At 50.9% G+C, this 19,896-nt stretch overlaps 1 protein-coding gene across 1 annotated transcript in view; it reads right to left on the reverse strand.

Annotated features, from left to right (window-relative positions):
• LOC140425345 (leukocyte elastase inhibitor-like) overlaps window positions 1-18,560 on the reverse strand; it is a 100,578-nt gene extending 82,018 nt beyond the window's left edge. Inside the window, exons 1-2 of the mRNA XM_072509509.1 lie at window positions 18,460-18,560; window positions 9,239-9,415 (exon numbers count right to left, since the gene is read on the reverse strand). Coding sequence (XP_072365610.1) covers window positions 9,239-9,406 — 168 coding nt within the window. The 5' untranslated portion in view covers window positions 9,407-9,415; window positions 18,460-18,560. The remainder of the gene's footprint in view (window positions 1-9,238; window positions 9,416-18,459) is intronic.
• Window positions 18,561-19,896: the final 1,336 nt, after the last annotated feature.

The raw sequence follows: 19,896 nt of genomic DNA on the forward strand, positions 1-19,896 counted from the left end.
GGGGGAAGAGGGAGGGGAAGAGGGGGGGGAAGGGGGGGGGAGGGGAGGGGGGGAGGGGGGGGGGAAGGAGGGGGAGGGGAGGGGGGATGGGGAGGGAGGGGGGAGGGGGGGGAGGGAGGGGAGGAGGGAGGGGGGGAGGAGGGGAGAGGAGGAGGGGGAGGTGGAGGAGGGAGGGGGGGAGCGAGGGGAGGGGGGAGGAGAGGGGGGAGGGGGAGGGAGGAGGGGGGAGGAGGAGGGAGGGGAAGGGAGGGGGGGAGGGGGCAGGGGAGGGGAGGAGGAGGGAGGGGGAGGGGGGATGGGGGGAGGGGAGGGGAGGGAGGGAGAAGGGGGAGGGGAGGAGGGAGAGGAGGGGAGGGGGGGAGGAGGAGGGGAGGGGGGAGGAGGGGAGGGGGAGGGGAGGGGGAGGGGAGGTGGAGGGGAGGAGGAGGGGAGGGGGAGGGGAGGGGAGGAGGAGGGGGGAGGGGAGGGGAGGAGGAGGGGGGAGGAGGGAGGGGGAGGGGAGGGAGGGGGAGGAGGAGGGGGGAGGGGAGGGGGGGAGGGGAGGGAGGGGGAGGGAGGGGGAGGGGGGAGGGGGAGGGGGGGGAGGGGAGGGAGGGGGAGGAGGGAGGAGGGGAGGGAGGGGAGGGGGAGGGGGAGGGGAGGAGGGAGGGGAGGGAGGGGGAGGGGGAGAGGGAGGGGGGAGGGGGGAGGAGGGGGGAGGGGGGACGAGGGGGGGAGGGGGGAGGGGGGGAGGGGGGGGAGGGAGGGGGGAGGGGGGAGGGGAGAGGGGGGGAGGGGTGGGAGGAGGGGGGAGGAGGGGGGGAGAGGGAGGGGGAGGGGAGAGGAGGGGGGAGTGGAGGGGGGTGGAGGGGGAGAGGGAGGGGGAGGGGGAGGGGAGGAGGAGGGGGGGAGGAGGGGGGAGGAGGAGGGGGAGGGGAGGAGGAGGGGGGAGGGGGAGGGGGGAGGAGGAGGGGAGGGGGGAGGAGGGAGGGGGGGAGGAGGAGGGGGGGAGGGAGGGGAGGGGGAGGAGAGGGGGGAGGGGAGGAGGGAGGGGGGAAGGGGAGGGAGGGGAGGGGAGGGGAGGGGGAGGGGAGGGGGGAGGAGGGAGGGGGAGGGGAGGGGGGAGGGAGGAGGGGGAGGGGAGGGAGGAGGAGGGGGAGGGGAGGGGGGAGGGAGGAGGGGGGAAGGGGGGAGGGGAGGGGGAGGGGGAGGGGGGAAGGGGGGAGGGGAGGGGGAGGGGGGGAGGGGGAGGGAGGAGGGGGGAAGGGGAGGGGAGGGGGAGGAGGGGAGGGGTAGGGGGAGGGGAGGGGAGGGGGGAGGGAGGAGGGGATGGGGGAGGGAGAGGTGGGGAGGAGGAGGGGGGAGGGGGGAGGGGAGGGGGAGGAGAAGGGGGGAAGGGTGAGGAGGGAGGTGGGGAGGGGGAGGGGGGTGGGGGGGGGAGGGGGTGAGGAGGAGGGGGAGGAGGGGGAGGGGGAGTGAGGAGGGGGAGGAGGGGGGAGGGGGAGGAGGAGGGGGGAGGGGGGAGGAGGAGGGGGGAGGAGGAGGGAGGAGGGGGAGGGGGAGGAGGGGTGGAGGAGGGGGAGGAGGGTGGGGAGGGGGAGGAGGGAGGAGGGAGGGGGGGGGAGGAGGGGGAGGGTGGGGAGGTGGGAGGGGGAGGGGGGAGGAGGAGGGGGGGGGGAGGGGAAGGGGAAGGGGAAGGGGGGAGGGGGGAGGGGAGGGGGGGAGGGGATAGGGGGGAGGGGGAGGGGAGGGGGAGGGAAGTGGGTGGGGGTGGGGGTGGGGGAAGGGGTGGGGGGAGGGGGTGGGGGAGGGTGAGGGGAGGGGGAGGGTGGTGGGGTGGGGGAGGGGGTGGGGAGGTGAGGGGTGTGGGGGTGGGGGGTGGGGAGGGGGGAGGGTGAGGGGGTGGGGGAGGGGGAGGGAGGGTGAGGGGGTGGGAGGGGGAGGGGTGGGGGTGGGGTGGGGTGGAGGGGTGGGGGGAGGGGGAGGGGAGGTGGGAGGGGTGTGAGGGGGGGTGAGGTGGGGTGGAGAGGGAGGGGGTGGAGTGGAGGGGGAGGGGGAGGGGAAGGGGAGGGGTGAGGGTGGAGCGTGGGAGGGGGAGGGAGGGTGGGGGGGGTGGAGGGGGGGGGAGGGGGTGGGGAGGGAGGGGGTGGGTGGGGGAGGGTGGGGAGGGGGGTGGGGTGGAGGGGGGGGAGGAGGGGGAGGGGGAGGGAATGGGGGTGGGGGTGGGGGGGTGGGGAAGGGGTGGGGGGAAGGGGGTGGGGGGAGGGGTGAGGGTGGGTGGTGTGAGGGGGGTGGGGAGGGGGGGTGGGTGAAGGGGGAGGGGGGTGGGGGTGGGGGGGTGGGGTGGGTGGTGGGGAGGGGTGGGGTGGGGTGTGGGGGGAGGGGTGGGGGGTGGGTGGGGTGGGGGGGTGGGAGGGGTGGGGTGGGGGAGGGTGGGGTGGGTGGGGGGAGGGGTGGGTGGGGTGGGTGGGGTGGGTGGTGGGGTGGGGGGGGAGGGGTGGGGAGGGTGTGGGTGGGGAGGGGGTGGTGGGTGGGGTGGGTGGGGGGGTGGGGGGTGGGGGAAGGGGGAGGGGGGGAGTGTGGGTGGAGGGAGGGGGGAGAGGGGAGGGGGGGAGGGGGAGGGGGGGAGAGGGGGAGGGAGAGGGGGGGAGGGCCCACGTGGGCCCTCAGGAGTTTCCTATAGTTGTTTGTATATTAGTTATTTATACTGGCATGTGGGACTTTATTGTCATGGAGTGTTATTATTTTGTTGTTGGCAGTTGCCGTTTAGTTAATATATTATTTATTTGTTAAAAAAAACGGTCATTATTATTTATATTGTTTTAAAGTTGTAAAAGGGGGAAAGTCCTGTACTGTTCTCGTTTGACCGAAAAAAATTTGAATAAAATATATATTTTTTTTAAAAGATGCCAAGCTGCATGGCACCTTCAATAACCCTGTAGATGGAGCACTGCATAGATATACCTGGTCACGGACAGATGTGTTTGCCGCTCCAGGATAGACTTCCTGTTTGCATTCCGAGCTTTCACAGTCAGATCCACCAACGTGAAGCTGATGTTTTCTTCTGTTCACTGCCTCCTACTGGCTGACTGTCACTTACAAGAGGACCAGAGATTTGGCAAGAGGGGCTTTGGAAACTGAATGTGAAACTGTTGACCCCAGAGAACATTGAGAAAACTCAAGAGGGATTACAAAGGTTGGAGAACCATGAAACCCCTCTTTGAGTCCCTGACACACAGGTGGGAGGCAATAAAGGAGAACATCAAGAGGATTTTCATCCTCAAACACGTTCTGAAGGCAAAAGAGAGATAGGGGAAATGTCGGGACTCCAGAAAGACATGCAGAATTGATTCAGGCTGCAGTCGATGGGAGTCAATGTCAAGGATGATCTCCAAGAGGTGAAGAGTCAGCAAGCCCCCCTCTTCACCACGGAGGCTTCCAAGGTAATCTTCCAGTCCAGAGTCCGCTCCATGGAGCAGGATGAGATATGCTCACGTTTCTCCTTCCAAAAGGGTACACACACAGAGCTCTGTAATCAGCAGCCTGAAGGAGGCAGAAGGCTCAGTAAAGACATTGAAGTCTAGCATTTTGAGGATCAGCAAATTATTTTGTACCGAACTGTATGACGTGGAGCCCATGGACAATATGGCCTCCCAGTCCTTCCTGTCCTCTATCACGGAGGTCTTAGAGGACAGTGAGGGGGAGAGTGTAGACACACCGCTAGCTCTGTATAATAAGTTAACTAAGGCCCCTGAGTTCTTCGAGAAGAGTAAAGTCCTCGGAAGCGATGGCTTACCGGCTGAGTTGTATTCGGCTCTATGGGGTTGGATCAGTGCAGAAGAAGGCCCCGACCTGCTGGGAGATCCTCGAACAGGCGCCGGAATGTGGCGACTTAGGCTTTTCACAGTAACTTCATTGAAGCCTACTTGTGACAATAAGCTATTATTATTATTATTATATATGAGAGTATGCTTCTGGCTAGTATGTCAGTATCCATGAAGCATGGCATCATTACCCTCACCTACAAGCAAAAGGGGGAAAGGGGAAGAAATTAGAAATTACCGACCCATTTCACCGTTGAATGTGGACTATAAAATTCTGTCCAAGGTCATCATCACTTGGGTCAGGTCTACTCTGAAGTCAGTGATCCACCCTGAACAGACATGCTCTGTACCCAGCAGGAAGATTTCTAATAGGCAATTGTACCCTTGAGTAGCACGGGGCCAGGGGTATGGATCCCTGCCTCAACAGCCTGGACCAGGAGGAGGCCTTTGGCAGAATATCGCACACCTACATAGTGGCTGTGCTCTCCAAAATGGGGGTTTGGGGAGGGAATGCAAAATTGGATCCAACTGCTCTACACAAACATCAATAGCGCAGTGTCAATCAACGGGTTGTGAATCGGAAAGCTTTCCAATTAAATCTGGAGTCAGGGCTGTCCTTTATCGCTCATCCTGTTTGTGTATTGCTGACTCCATCAGGAAGGAAGGTGGCATAAGCAGAGTGACAATCCCAGGCAGTGGGGGCACTCAAGTCAAACCCCTCCCTGTACATAGACAACGTCAGCGCCTTCTGCTCGAATTCACTGTCAGTGCACAGTCTGATTCTTGACCAGTTCGACTGGGTTCGGGTGTGCCAAGGTAAATCGTGGCAAGAGCGAGGCTGACTAATCCCTTGTCCCCTTCACCGTCAGGTCAGACAGCCTGAGGGTGCTGGGGATATGGTTTGCAGGACATGCAACTTAAAATGGAAGTAGGTATAATGAACCAAGAACTGGGTACATGGGAGCAACGCTCCCTCTCCATTGCAGATAAGAACCTGATCATGAGGTGCGACACACTTGGTGTTGCTGCAAGTCTGGTCCATTCCTTACTCTTGCGCTGTGATGATTACCGGAGCCATTTTTCACTTTATCTGGGGGTTAAAAATGGACCACATTTGAAAGGGCGCGATGTACAAACCTCTTGATAAGGAGGAAGAAAATGTGTCCAACCTAATCCTGATGGCTGCCTTTGTGCGTGGCTGCATCAAGCTGTGCTTAGATCCTCAGTACGCAAACACACCAAATGTCACTATGTGCTGAGATTCTACCTGTCCCCAGGATGGGTCTGGCCACGCTGCCATGGAATGGTCCAAATAGTTGGGACAGTGCCATACCACCTGATGCTCATGGAAAAGATTATGCATAGAAATACCTTTGATCTACAACTCCATCAGGCAGTGGGCTGCGCGTAAAGTCCTAGAGGTCTTTGGGAAAAGGAGATGGTGGATCCTGCCGGATGGTTCCCTCAGCAGACTGTCAGGGCCATTTGGCAGAATGCCTCACCACCAAAACTTTCAGAGAAGCACCAAGACCTAGCTTGGCTGTTGGTGAGAAAGGCTCTCCCGTTAAATCCTTCTGAAATGCCCAAATTCTCACTCCATTCGCACGTTGCCCTAGAGGTGACCTTGGTGGGGAAGAGGCCATTGTCTAACTCCTTGTTGAATGTACCTTTGCAAAGAAGGTCTGGAGAGAGTTGAGGTTGTTTTTGTTGAGGTTCATCCCGAACAGCTCCATGATTGCAGGCCGCTGTGCTCTATGGGCTGTTCCCAGGGTCACACACCGAAACAAACATCAGCTGTTGCTTGAGGGTCATCAACTCGGTGAAAGATACTCTTTGGTCCACCCGAAACTTGTTGATCGTCCAGCGCAAAGAGTTGTCCCTGACCGAGTGTTGCGGACTGACACATTCCAAAGCCCAGGACTATGTGCTGAGGGATGCACTGAAACCTGGGACAGCTCCCATGGCAGTGCAATGGGGGAAGGTCGCTGTCTAGGACATTTCAACCATAGTGAACTGAGGCGCTGGGAATTGTATAGAATATTCTCAGGCTGCATAACTTATATTGAATATATACAGTGAATATTATATGTGTCACAATTGTATTGAAGCGCCTCCGAGTGCAACTTGATCTATGTGGACAACTTAAGTACCTTTGCACCATTTGTAATGACCATTTTGAAATGTCTGTAACATTTCTTTAACGATTGAAGCACCTCAAGAGGGCAACATGATGTATGCAGAGAGCCTGAATATTATTGCCCTTTGTGTGATGGCCATTTTGAAACCTTTCTAATGTTCTTTCAGATGTTTTATGAATAATACTTTTGCAAAGTATTTTAACAGCAAGTAAAATGCTACTATGTTTGTGACATGTATTGTTTATATTTATTCAAAGATTGTGAGAGGTATACCATGTACAGTACACTGGGTGTACATTTCATACACACTGAAGTTTATACCACTTAAACAGGTCGTTTGGCTCAACCAGCGTCTGTCCACACCTATCCTCCACACAAGCAAATAGTGTTAATTATATTTATGATGTTCGAGTTACGATGAACAGCACTTAACATGTTTATAAATTGACACTCCATTTGAACTTTACAACTTTAAGGCCGCCACACCAGCAAGTTCATACATGCACACTGACATTCTGCGCTGCCCATCTGTATGACTGAACAGGTCGAAACGTCTTTATTAGGTTGGAAACAAGTGTTTTATCTGTTCAACCTTTTTGGCACAACCATCACAATTTTAATGCTTATGTTTTAGTTAATATGTTCAAGATTGAACATAGAAGTTCAAGATTGAACAGGCAACTTACAGTCATCAATGGCTTCATTGTATCCTCCATACTAACTGAGGAACTTGTCCAAAGTGCGGACATCAACAGTCACCTCAGCAACTTGTCAGGGCAAGAGTTGAGAGCATTTATCACTGCCAGGTGTCACAAATAGGCTTGAGGGGTTTCTGTCCTTGATTCAGGAATCAATCCCCATTTATACCATTATTCCTATGGGAAATTGGTCCCAACTTACAACGTTTTGACTTCCCAACATTGTTTTCTAGAACCAATTGTCTCATAAATTTAAGGATTGCCTGTATCCTGCTTCATTTCCCCTTATCCCATTTCCTGTCATATCGAATATAATCTTAAACATTCCTTAGAAGACATTAGCATAGCCTCACAACTCTCCTGCCCTTTGTTCTCAATCTCTAATCCTGTATCTAATTGTACTATATTAGAGAGATGCAAGATCTGAGAAACCTTGAAAATGGTTAATGCAGTATATGGGATTTTGAGCTTTGTGATTAGAAGCATAGAGTACGAAAGCTAAGAAGTTATGCTAAACCGATATAAAACATAATTTGTGCCCAGCTGGAGTCCAGATCTGGGCACCATACTTTAGCAAGGCTGTGAAGGCTTTGGAGTGAACACAGAAGATAATTACTTGATGGTTCCAGGGATCAGGAGTTACAGTTAGATATATAAACTGGAGAACTAGGGATTGTTCTCCTTGGAGCAGAAAAGACTAAGAGAAGATTTGATACAAGCATTTGAAATCATGAAGGGTCTAGATTCAGTACATAAAGAGCAACTGTTCCCAATAGCTGAAGAGCTAATAACAGATAATCCCAAACAAAGCAGGCTTAATGAAAAGTCTCAGTGAACGTGAATGATACATGAATATAGCCGAAATGTCTCAACATAAATTTGTCAGTGATTATAAGTTGAAAAGGCTGTTTAAACAACCTTAGCCATGAGGACTTTGTGAAGCTCTTCAATGAGCATAGGGCATTGTTTTAAATAAATATGTAACTAATATTTTTATTGAAATTTTAACATTTTATATCAGAAGGTTATGTTAGAAGACACAACAGTACCAACACATATATCAGAAAAAATAGAATCAACAACAGTAACAGGAACCCCAATAACAGAAATGTCCATCCGAACTATCCCCCCCTCCTCCTTGCCTCCTCCCCTTTCTCCCACTAACAACTAGCAGTGATGAGGGGCGGGATTCTCCACCGGCGGGATGCTCCGTTTTGCTGGCAGCCCGGGGGTTTCCCAATGGCGTGGGGCAGCCCCACAATGGGAAACCCCAATGACGCTCCGGCATAACAGAGAATCCTGCCGTTGGGGTGAGGCAGAAATGTGGCACGGCGGGACGAAGCATCCCGCCCCAGATCTTTAAAGTGCAAAATAAACGGCCGCCATCTACGATGGAACCCGTAGATCGACCCCCTCACGGTGAATTTGACCTTCTCAAGGTACAAGAATTCTATCAAATCACCCAGCCATGCTTCGGCACTGGGTGGCGTTGCCTGGCTCCAGTTCAACAGTATCCGTTGTCGGGCCAACAGCAGTGAAAATGCTAAAACATCTGCCTCGCCCCTGCCCTCAACTCTGGTTGGTCCGACATCCCAAACACAGCGACTGAGTCAACATTCAGGATTGCTGATATATTGTGGAAAAAGGAATCCCAAAAATCCACCAGCTTGGGACAGGATCCGAACATGTGCTTATGGTGAGGAGACCCTCTCAACCACCGCTCAGACTTATCCTCGACCCCCTCAAAACATCGACTCACCTGGCCATAGTGAGGTGAGCCCTAAACACCACTTTTAGCTGTATCAAGCTCAACCTCATGCAGGATAACATAGCATTCACCCTACAATGGGACTCACTACACACTTCCTCCTCCAAAATGTGACCTAGCTCCTCCTCACACCTGGCCTTCACCTCATCCATTGATACCTGCTCTTCGCCCATGATCTGCGCCCATACTTGCTGTCCTCCTCCAACCCCTCACACGAGAGTATCCTTTCCAGCAAGGTAGACGGTGGTGCCTCCGGGGAAGTTGGAAATGGTCGCCGAAAGTCCTGCACCTGGAAATATCTGAAATATCGGACCTATCTGGTTCCCCTAGCCCTGCTTTCTCCTTTAACACTCCCCAGCTCGCAAACTGCCCTTCCAGAAACAAATCCCTCACCCTCTCTAGCCCCTTGCCATTCCACCGCCTGAATGTAAAATCCAATTTCACCAGCTCAAACAGATTTGGGCCCACCTTAACACTGCCCTCAGCTTAAAATGCTGATGGAGTTACTGTCATATTTTCAACGTGGAGAATACCACCAGATTCGTAGAATATATCGCTGGCGTAAATGGCAGCGATGCCATCACCAGGGCCTCCAGACCCATCCCTCCACATCAACCCGGCTCCATCTGTACCCAACTAACTTCCTGATCCCCAAACCATTCTAACAGCATAGGACAGTGTTAGAGCGGGACCCACTGATAGGTCACTTGGCACTAAAGAACAAGTTCTGTGTTTGTGCCCAGCCAAACCCGTACCAGGTGTGGAGGCATGCAAAATTTGCCATACGACGTCACCATTCATGATTTAGCGATATATTCAACCCTCACTCACCTCAGCCATCTCATCTGCTGTGTTGTTTTTAGCACCGAGATACACCATGGCTAAAGCAGCTGAGATACTTAATGGAGACAGGAATATGCTCTCATTACTTCTTCCTTCGCTTATCTTTTTGAAGAGATCAGTGACAAATCTGGTATTTGCAGCAGTCAGAGAATCCATTGCGAAAATCTTGGATAAAACAAAACATATTTGAAAATTAAGGGTGTGAAGTGGGTGACAAAGTGTGCTAAGGCAATGATGTGGTGGACCACAGATTTAGTGCCACAATCTCCTGAAATTGAGTTACTGACCTCAGTTTGTTTGTGAAAAAGCTTCAACCAAATTTCAGACACTTCCCTATTGGAGGGGAAGAAATCTAAAGCAAAGTTTCCCAGGCTGCACTCGCATGTCTCCCACTGAATGTTTCAAACTATTCTTTCAGCCAAGGGCTTCAGTACACAGAGAGGCCCATGGAGAGAAATTATGAATCAAGTAAACTAATAGAAAGACAAAATATTGTGGATGCTGAAAATCTGGGAAAAAAACAGAAAATGCTGCAAGCACTCAGCTGGCCATAGAGAGCTGATATCATCCATAGAGATACATTTAATGGGCTGGATTGTACTGGGTGCAGTGGTCCTGCCCTGCCCACCCTTCCCCCAGATAAAATCAAGGGGGAACCCATCCATGATCCCAACAGCTGCCCCACAGTCCCACCTCAGATAGCTGCCAGCTAATCAGGTTGTCCAGCAGCACCATCAGGAGCCACTGCTGGGCTATTAACAGTCTCCAATGCTGAGGTGCCCACACTGACAGATAAAGCCAGAGTTGGGGTCATTGTGAGGTGGATGATGGGAAAGATGCGGGGAAGGGGGCAGAGGCGAAGCCAGGGAGGGAGTTAAAAGGGGGGTTGACCTGGTTGTGCCACTAAAGGGGCCCCCCAAAAAGCTATCCCACCCCTTGCCCAACACCAACCTGTGCAGCTAAAGCTACCAGGATTTCTGCATGGTTCGGGCCTCCCCTCCAATGGGTAAAATACTGTGCGGGTGGGATGTTGCCCTTAAATGGCTGTTCAACACCTCTTCCGCCCCCATAAAATTTCAGATAGTTAGGGGAAAGCAGGTAAGCAGCAGGAAGGCTATTCGCTGGATTTACATTGCTCCCACCTTCACCTACACTGGCAGGGGAGTGTAAAATCCAGACCAACATTTCTCAGGGTCACTGACAAGAAAGGTTAACTCTAGCCAGGAGTTTCCAGTCCTGTTGTGACGCAGAACGTTCAACAGTCCAGTCAAAAATTTGCTGACATTCATCGCAACTATCCACCCCTCTATATCTCTCCACTGATGTTACTTGAGCATTTTCAGCATTTTCTGTTATTAATTTAAAGGACATAAGACCTCCGGGTGGTCGGGCTTCCTCCACAGTCCAAAGATGTGCAGGTAAGGTGGATTGGCCATGCTAGATTATCCCTAAGGGATGTGCTGGTTAGGTGGGGTTACTGGGTTGCAGAGATAGGGCGGGGGCCTGGTTAGGGTGCACTTTCAGGGGGTTAGGGCAGACATGATGGGCTGAATTGCCTCCTTCTGCACTATCAGGATTCTATGCTTCTATTCTATTCTACGAAGTTGCTTTCGGAGCAAGAAATTAATTGGGGGAGACAATCCACTTTTACGATTAGGATCTTGGGTTTAAAATCAGCCAAATTACAATCTTCACACACTTTACAATCTCCGCACACTTTCCTGTGTTAGTGGGCTAACAGTGCAAAACTATCCACAATCTAACAGAAATTCGAGTATCAAATTACAATTCTGATTGAAAGAGACCAAAAGAATGGTTTACTACGATTCATCTGAGGTTGAGGTATATTTAAAGGCAAGATTATTTTCTATCTAACCCTTATTTGGGTGTGCTGAATACTGGCACTTGTGACAAGAAATTGGGCCACAAATTATACTTATCTCACTTCAAAATTAAACAAAGTTTGTTTCATTCAAGAAGCGTTTATCCTCTGCACTTGTGTTACAACTGTGTTGTCTAACAATGGGCTACATTGATTCAAACCATTTAAAATGATACAAATGTCAAACAAATCCCTAAATGTAACAATAGAGCTTTTCACTATATGAATGAAGAAGACCCTGGGCGATATACTCCGCCCCCACGCCAGGTGGGAGAATCGCCGGGGTGCCGTACGAATCGTGCCACGCCACCCCGACCCCCGTACGCAATTCTCCCACCCCCCGGAAACCAGCGGCGCGCGATTCGCACCGGGCCACTCAGAGAACCGGCGAGCGGCGATTCTCCAGCCCGGATGGGCCGAGCGGCCGCTACGACACGAAAGGTTCCCACCGGCGCCGTCCACCCCTGGTCGCTGCCGGCGGGAACTCTGCGGGAATGCTGGGGGGAGGGCCTGTGGGGGAGGGAGGGGGGCTCCTTCACCGGGGTGGCCTCCGATGGGGTCTGGCCCACAATTGGGGCCCACCGATCGGAGGGCCGGCGTCTCCCCCCCTGGGTCTACCTCCTTCCGCGCGCGGCCCCAGAACACCGGCTCCATGTCGGTGAGAGGCCGGCGTGCGTAAGACGTTCCCCGCACATGCGCAGGTTGGTGCGGCGCCCATTTGGCACCGGCGTCACGTGATGGCGTTCACGACGGCGCAAACAGTTGGCCTCAATATCGGAGAATCGCCCCCCCCTATCCGGTACCCAGAACAGTCAGAAGTATTACAAATCTTGGGGCAGCACAGTAGCATAGTGGTTAGCACTGTGGCTTCTCAGCGCCAGGGTCCCAGGTTCGATTCCCTGCTGGGTCACTGTCTGTGCGGAGTCTGCACGTTCTCCTCGTGTCGGTGTGGGTTTCCTCCGAGTGCTCCGGTTTCCTCCCACAGTCCAAAGACATGCAGCTTAGGTGGATTGACCATGCTAAATTACTCTTAGTGTCCAAAAAGGTTAGGGGGGGGTTATTGGGTTACGGGGATAGGGTGGAAGTGAGGGCTTAAGTGGGTCGATGCAGACTCGATGGGCCGAATGGCCTCCTTCTACACTGTATGTTCTATGTTCAATCTGCTCAGCGTTCAGACCCTGGCTTTGACGAGTTCTTTTAAGGCGCAGACACCTGTGGGATGCTCAAGAATTACAACCTAACACAAAGTTACAGTGCACGATTTAACCGGAAAAAAAATCTATGTCCAGTTTTTGGCGTGTTTCTCAAAGGTTACAGTGCTGAGAAACAGTCTGCTATTCAACAATGCTTTGCCATTGGGAGTTTCTCTTCGCCGAAGCCGCACTTAGAGGAATTTCCGGTTGGCAAGCCCGGGACGCCATTTTGTCAAGCTGCCCCGATCTTCACCCCCCCCTCCTTTCATCCTCCCCCACCCCAACTCGGGGATGCTCCAAGGAACATCACCCCCGCACCTGGTCAGGCCCTCCCCACAAGTCCGATCACTGGCAGTGCCAACCTGGCACCCTGGCAGTTCCCCAGCCAGCCTGGCAGTGCCAACTGGGCACCCTGGATGTGCCAGGGTGGCACGGTGCCCAGGTGCCAGAGGAAATGCCAGGGTGTCACCCTGCCCAGGGGTCTCTAAAACCTAGGAGAACCTGCAACTGCCATTACATGTTCATGTTTGTGAAAACCAGTATTTAATGGCGCCCTGGTGCAGTCTCCCAAGCTCAGCTGTTAGTAACGCAAGATCCAGATCATGATGTCTCACGAGATTCCATTCAGTCTTGTGAGGTGTTTCTAGCATCGCAAGTCTCACAAGAGGCCTCTTGGAGACTCAATGGCCCTGACTCGACACCAAGTAATTTATGGCAGCAAAGAAGGCCATTCAGCCTATCAAGTCTATTCCAGTTCCTGGAGGAGCAATGTAGTCAGTTCCACACCCCTATCCAGTCCAGTAGCCTCAGGTAGGAAACTGTCTCATAAAAGAGGGAGCTTTCGAGCGCCTGATAATAATAAGCTGGATTGTTTTGGCATGTGTATTTATATACAAATCTGGAGGAAAGATGAAAATTGAGACAAGTAGAGAAATATCCTATTTAAATTCCCAATATTCAATCCATCATCAGCAACAAAATTAACACCTTTATTGTATCCAAGAGTGACCACACTGCCTCATTAGCTATAAAGCACTTCAACACATCCTGAAGTCTTCATTGAATCGATATCCATAGACAGCGAAAACAGCGCGAGAGGAGAGAGAGCCGGGACAGCGAAAACAGCGCGGGAGGAGAGAGCCGGGAGATTTAAAAAGCGCAGGAGGAGAGAGCCAGGACCAGGAAAACAGCGCGAGAGGAGAGAGAGCCGGGACAGCGAAAACAGCGTGGGAGGAGAGAGCCGGGACAGCAAAAACAGCGCGGGAGGAGAAAGCCGGGAGATTTAAAAAGCGCGGGAGGAGAGAGAGCCGGGACAGCGAAAACAGTGCGAGAGGAGAGAGAGCTGGGACAGCGAAAACAGCGCGGGAGGAGAGAGCCAGGAGATTTAAAAAGAGCGGGAGGAGAGAGAGCCGGGACAGTGCTGGGAGAGGTGAGTGCACAAAAGGTGTGGCAGGAGTGCCTTTAGTCACGGAGTGCTGATTGGAACAGAGTGCATCTGAGTTTAGGTGAGTGACTGAGTGCTGATTGGAACAGAGTGCATCTGAGTTTAGGTGAGTGACTGAGTGCTGATTGGAACAGAGTGCATCTGAGTTTACGTGAGTGACAGAGTTCGGGTGAGTGGCGAAAGAGGGCTGTGTTTTTGTTGGTGTTCAGGTTTATCCTTGAGGTTCTATAAAACATTTTTTTAAATTATTTAAATTAATTAACTAGTTGAATATGGCTGGACAGGTGATGTGCTGTTGCTGTATGATGATGGAACTGGTGGATCCCATTGAGACCATCAGTGACCACATCTGCAGCAAGTGTTGGCTGCTCGAGGAACTTCGGCTCAGAATTGATGAGCTGGAGACCGAGCTGCACACACTGCGGCACATCAGGGAGGGGGAACATTACCTGGACGCTTTGTTTCAGGAGGCAGTCACACCCGGTAGAATAAGTACTGTTAATTCGAACAGTGGTCAGGGACAGAGTGGTGTGACTGCAAGGGAGGCAGGTAGGGGGATCCTGAGTTTAGGAGTTGAGGAGCCTCAGCCCTTGACCTTGTCCAACAGGTATGAGGTACTTGCTCCCTGTGTGGATGAGGAAGTGGGCTGTAGGGAGGATGCGTTGACTGACCACTGCACCGTGGTACAGGAAGCCATTCAAGAGGGGGGAGCAAAAAGACAAGTGGTAGTTGTAGGGGATTCTATAATTAGGGGGATTGATAGCATCCTTTGTAAGCCAGATCGAGAGTCCCTCATGGTATGTTGCCTGCCCGGTGCCAGGGTGAGGGACATCTCTGATCGGCTTGAAAGGATTTTGGAGAGGGAGGGGGAGGATCCAGTTGTTGTGGTCCACGTTGGGACTAACAACATAGGTAAGACTAGGAAAGAGGACCTGTTTGGGGATTATCAAACACTAGGGACTAAATTAAAGAACAGATCCTCCAGGGTTATAATCTCTGGATTACTACCCGAGCCACGTGCCAATTGGCATAGGGTTGAGAAAATTAGGGAAGTTAACACGTGGCTAAAGGAGTGGTGCGGGAAAGAGGGATTCCATTTCATGGGGCATTGGCATCAGTACTGGGGCAGGAGGGACCTGTACCGTTGGGACGGTCTTCACCTGAACCATTCTGGGACCAGTGTTCTAGCGAATAGGATAAATAGGTTGGTCACAAGGACTTTAAACTAGCAAGTTGGGGGGAAGGGAAATGTAAAGCTATGGACAGTATAATGGTTAATGGAGATCAAGGCAGCAGGTTACGTGACAGGTTATTATGTAGAGATATGGGTTCAAAGACAAGGAAAATTAGGAGAAAGGGTAAGAGGAAAAATAAATTGCGAAAAGTTACTGATCAAGGTGTTAGGATTCACAACAAAGACATAAAAAACAGCATAAGTGTACTTTACCTGAATGTTCGTAGTATACGAAATAAGGTAAATGAGTTGATGGCGCAAATCATCGTGAATGACTATGATTTAGTGGCCATTACTGAAACATGGTTAAAAGATGGTCACGACTGGGAGTTAAATATCCAAGGGTATCAGACTATACAAAAGGATAGAATGGACGGTAAGGGCGGTGGTGTAGCTTTGTTGTTTAAGGATGGCATCCGGGCAATAGTAAGGGATGATATTGGTGCTATGGAGGACAAGGTTAAATCAATTTGGGTGGAAATCAGGAATAGTAAGGCGAAAAGGTCACTGATAGGAGTAGTCTACAGGCCACCAAATAGTAACAGGATGGTAGGGCAGGCAATAAGCAAAGAAATAACGGATGCATGTAGAAATGGTACAGCGGTTATCATGGGAGATTTTAATCTGCATATCGATTGGTTTAACCAGGTTGATAAAGGCAGTCTTGAGGAGTTTATAGAATGTGCCCGGGATAATTTCCTGGAACAGTATGTAATGGAACCTACAAGTGAACAAGCGGTCCTAGATCTGGTCCTGTGTAATGAGGCAGGATTGATTAATGATCTCATAGTTCGGGATCCTCTTGGAAGGAACGACCACAATATGGTGGAATTTAAAATACAGTTGGAGGATGACAAGGTAAAATCAAACACTAGTGTTTTGTGCTTAAACAAAGGCGATTACAATGGGATGAGAGAAGAACTAGCTAAGGTAGACTGGGAGCAAAGACTTCATGGTGAAGCAGTTGAGGAACAGTGGAGAACCTTCCGAGCGATCTTTCACAGTGTTCAGAAAAGGTTCATACCGACAAAAAAGAAAGACGGTAGAAAGGGGAAAAATCCACCGTGGATATCTAAGGAGGCGAGAGAGAGTATCAAATTGAAGGAAAAAACATACAAAGTGGCAAAAATTAGTGGGAGACTAGAGGACTGGGAAGTCTTTAGGGGACAACAGAAAGCTACTAAAAAGGCCATAAAGAAGAGTAAGGTAGACTATGAAAGTAAACTGGCTCAGAACATAAAAGCAGATAGTTAAAGCTTCTACAAATATATAAGACAAAAAAGAGTGGCTAAGGTAAATATTGGTCCTTTGGAAGATGAGAAGGGAGATTTAATAATAGGAGACGGGGAAATGGCTGAGGAGCTGAACAGGTTTTTTGGGTCAGTCTTCACAGTGGAGGACACAAATAACATGCCAGTGACTGATGGAAATAAAGATATGATAGGTGAGGACCTTGAGATGATTGTAATCACTAAGGAGGCAGTATTGGGCAAGCTAATGGGGCTAAAGGTAGACAGGTCTCCTGGCCCTGATGGGATGCATCCCAGAGTGTTAAAAGAGATGGCTAGGGAAATTGTAAACGCACTAGTGAGAATTTATCAAAATTCACTAGACTCTGGGGTGGTCCCAAAGGATTGGAAAGTAGCAAACGTGACACCACTGTTTAAAAAAGGAGGTTGGCTGAAAGCAGGTAATTATAGGCCGGTAAGCTTAACTTCGGTTGTTGGGAAAATGCTGGAATCTATCATTAACCAGGAAATAGCGGGGCACCTGGAGGGAAATTGTCCCATTGGGCAGACGCAGCATGGGTTCACAAGGGTAGGTCGTGTTTGACTAATTTGGCAGAATTTTTTGAGGACGTTACCAGTGCAGTAGATAATGGGGAGCCAATGGATGTGGTATATCTGGATTTCCAGAAAGCTTTTGACAAGGTGCCACACAAAAGGTTGCTGCATAAACTAAAGATGCATGGCATTGAGGGTAAAGTGGTAGCATGGGTAGAGGATTGGTTAACTAACAGAAAGCAGAGAGTGGGGATAAATGGGTGTTTCTCTGGTTGGCAACCTGTAACTAGTGGGGTCCCTCAAGGATCAGTGTTGGGCCCGCAGTTGTTCACAATTTACATAGACGATTTGGAGTTGGGGACCAAGTGCAATGTGTCAAAGTTTGCAGACGACACTAAGATGAGTGGTAAAGCAAAAAGTGCAGAGGATACCGGAAGTCTGCAGAAGGATTTGGATAGGTTAGGTGAATGGGCTAGGGTCTGGCAGATGGAATTCAATGTTGCCAAATGTGAGGCTATCCATTTTGTGAGGAATAACAGCAGAATGGATTATTATTTAAATGGTAAGATGTTAAAACATGCTGCTGTGCAGAGGGACCTGGGTGTGCTGGTGCATGAGTCGCAAAAAGTTGGTGTGCAGGTGCAACAGGCGATTAAGAAGGCTAATCGAGTTTTGTCTTTCATTGCTAGAGGGATGGAGTTCAAGACTAGGGAGGTTATGCTGCAATTGTATAGGGTGTTGGTGAGGCCGCATCTGGAGTATTGTGTTCAGTTTTGGTCTCCTTACCTGAGAAAGGACATATTGGCACTGGAGGGAGTGCTGAGGAGATTCACTAGGTTGATCCCAGAGTTCAGGGGATTAGATTATGACGAGAGGTTGAGTAGACTAGGACTGTACTCATTGGAGTTTAGAAGGATGTGGGGGGATCTTATTGAGACATATAAAATTATGAAGGGAATAGATAGGATAGATGCGGGCAGGTTGTTTCCACTGGTCGGGGAAAGCAGAACTAGGGGGCATAGCCTCAAAATAAGGGGAGTAGATTTAGGACGGAATGTGGGAGGAACTTCTTCACCCAAAGGGTTGTGAATCTCTGGAATTCCTTCCCCAGTGAAGCAGTTGAGGCTCCTTCTTAAAACGTTTTTAAGAAAAAGATAGATACCTTTCTAAAGAATAAAGGGATTCGGGGATATGGTGTACGGGCCGGAGAGTGGAGCTGAGTCCACAAAGATCAGCCATGATCTCATTAAATGGCGGAGCAGGCTCGAGGGGCCAGGTGGCCTACTCCTGTTCCTAGTTCTTATGTTCTTTTGTAATCTCTGTATTGCAGGAGGCCATTTGGCCCAACGAGCCTGCACAGACCCTCCGAAAGGGCATTCCACCTAAGCCCACTCCCCCACCCTACCCCTGTAACCCCAGTTAACCTGCACCTCTTTGAACACAATTTAGCATGGCCAATCCACCTAATCTGCACATCTCTGGACTTTTCTAATAATGGATTTACCTGATTGACAATATGTAAGCCATGGCACAGATAAAGCATTTGTTTGATGCATCCTATTTATTTGGTCCCTGTTCTGCTTATTTTAGAAAATTGTGCTTATTTATCACACTAAATCTAGATATTTAATAATAATGCAGTAAAATTATTGTAAAAACATTGGTTATTTACCTGTTTACACACTGCAAAGACAAAAGATTGCACGATCAGTTTTCCTGCTGGTACTCTCGGAATTATTTCCTGTACCTCTCTAAGTATTCTTGCTCTGAGGGTGTGTTTCTTAACTACCAATGAGATTTTGGGGAAAGTTCAATGATCTCTCTGGTGAAACCTGAGTCAATACTCTTTTGATTACTCCCCCAATGTTCAGTCATGCACAGATTTGAAGAAAATATGATTAATGTTCAGATGACTGGTAGCTTATATTGGATTAGCCCTCCCAGCTAAGTAATTTTATAGAAATCATATCTTTGGTAAATGACGTATTTTTGAAATGTTCTCCTATTAAGTTCAAGAAACAAAGAACTTGGCAAACCAATGTACTTTATCATTCTTGTTTTCAAACTGCAGAAAATCCTTTATTTTTTTGTAGTGAAGTTCAAACAATTTCACAATTGGAACTGGAGTAGCCACTCCCTTGCATTCCCAGACATATTTCACTCTCTGTCAATAATAAAGGCAAAGTCAGAATTTTTTTTAAAAATTATTTACGGGATGTGGGTGGCGTTATCTAGGCCAATGTTGGATCTGAGCAGAGTGACCACAAGGAACGAATGTTTGGAGGAAATAAGAACGGGTTAATCATACACACAGTATCCGCTCCCTGAAGGGTAGTCACGCACCGGCCGACACCCGGCCAGGGTTTTTATACCAATCGGGCTTCCCTTGTTAAGGGGAAGCCCCACCCCTTTCATAGAGAAGTTCATATTCTGCCAAGGTTATGGGGAATCTAATAGTCCACACCCTGTGAGCTCAGTGAGGGTAGTAGCACTCCCCCCAAGTCCTGAATGGCGTCCGCCGCGGTGGAATGTCATAAAGGACTCCTGGTCTTTTTTGCCCCAGACAGGTGCTCGGGCGTCCTCTGTGTGGAGTCCGGAGACGTGTAGCGCACAGGGGACCGTCATGTCCGAGTGACGCGTCAAAGCGGCGCCGACATAGTCGCGCCCGCACTTGCGCCATGGTCTTTAGTAATCCCTGGCAACTATGTCTCAATCTCAGAGTCAGAATCCAAGGTCGCTGTGTCCATCATCTTCACGACCTGGGGGTCAGGAATCTGCGGGAGCAGTGTCTGCGGCAACAGCGGGGAGAAGGTGTCAGCGAAGCTGGGACATCCGGGAGGGGGTCGGCTAGTGCCGGAACGCGGGTGCGGAGGTGGTCCACGTGTCAGTTTGATTCTCGCCCTGGCGCTCACACCATGTAGGAGACCGATCATGTCTGCTTTAGCATCACGCACAGATCCATGTGGCTCTGTCACCAAAATGTCTGCCGTGCACCGCGTCGCCCTGCAAAAACATCGCTTTCGCCTGCCTGAATCCACTTCGGACCGATCCTGCCCGCTGTGGACCTTCCAACCAATGTCCGGCAGTACTAAGCTCAATCATGCGTGAA

Source organism: Scyliorhinus torazame, chromosome 6 (genome assembly GCF_047496885.1).
Source record: "Scyliorhinus torazame isolate Kashiwa2021f chromosome 6, sScyTor2.1, whole genome shotgun sequence".
NCBI lineage: Eukaryota > Metazoa > Chordata > Chondrichthyes > Carcharhiniformes > Scyliorhinidae > Scyliorhinus > Scyliorhinus torazame.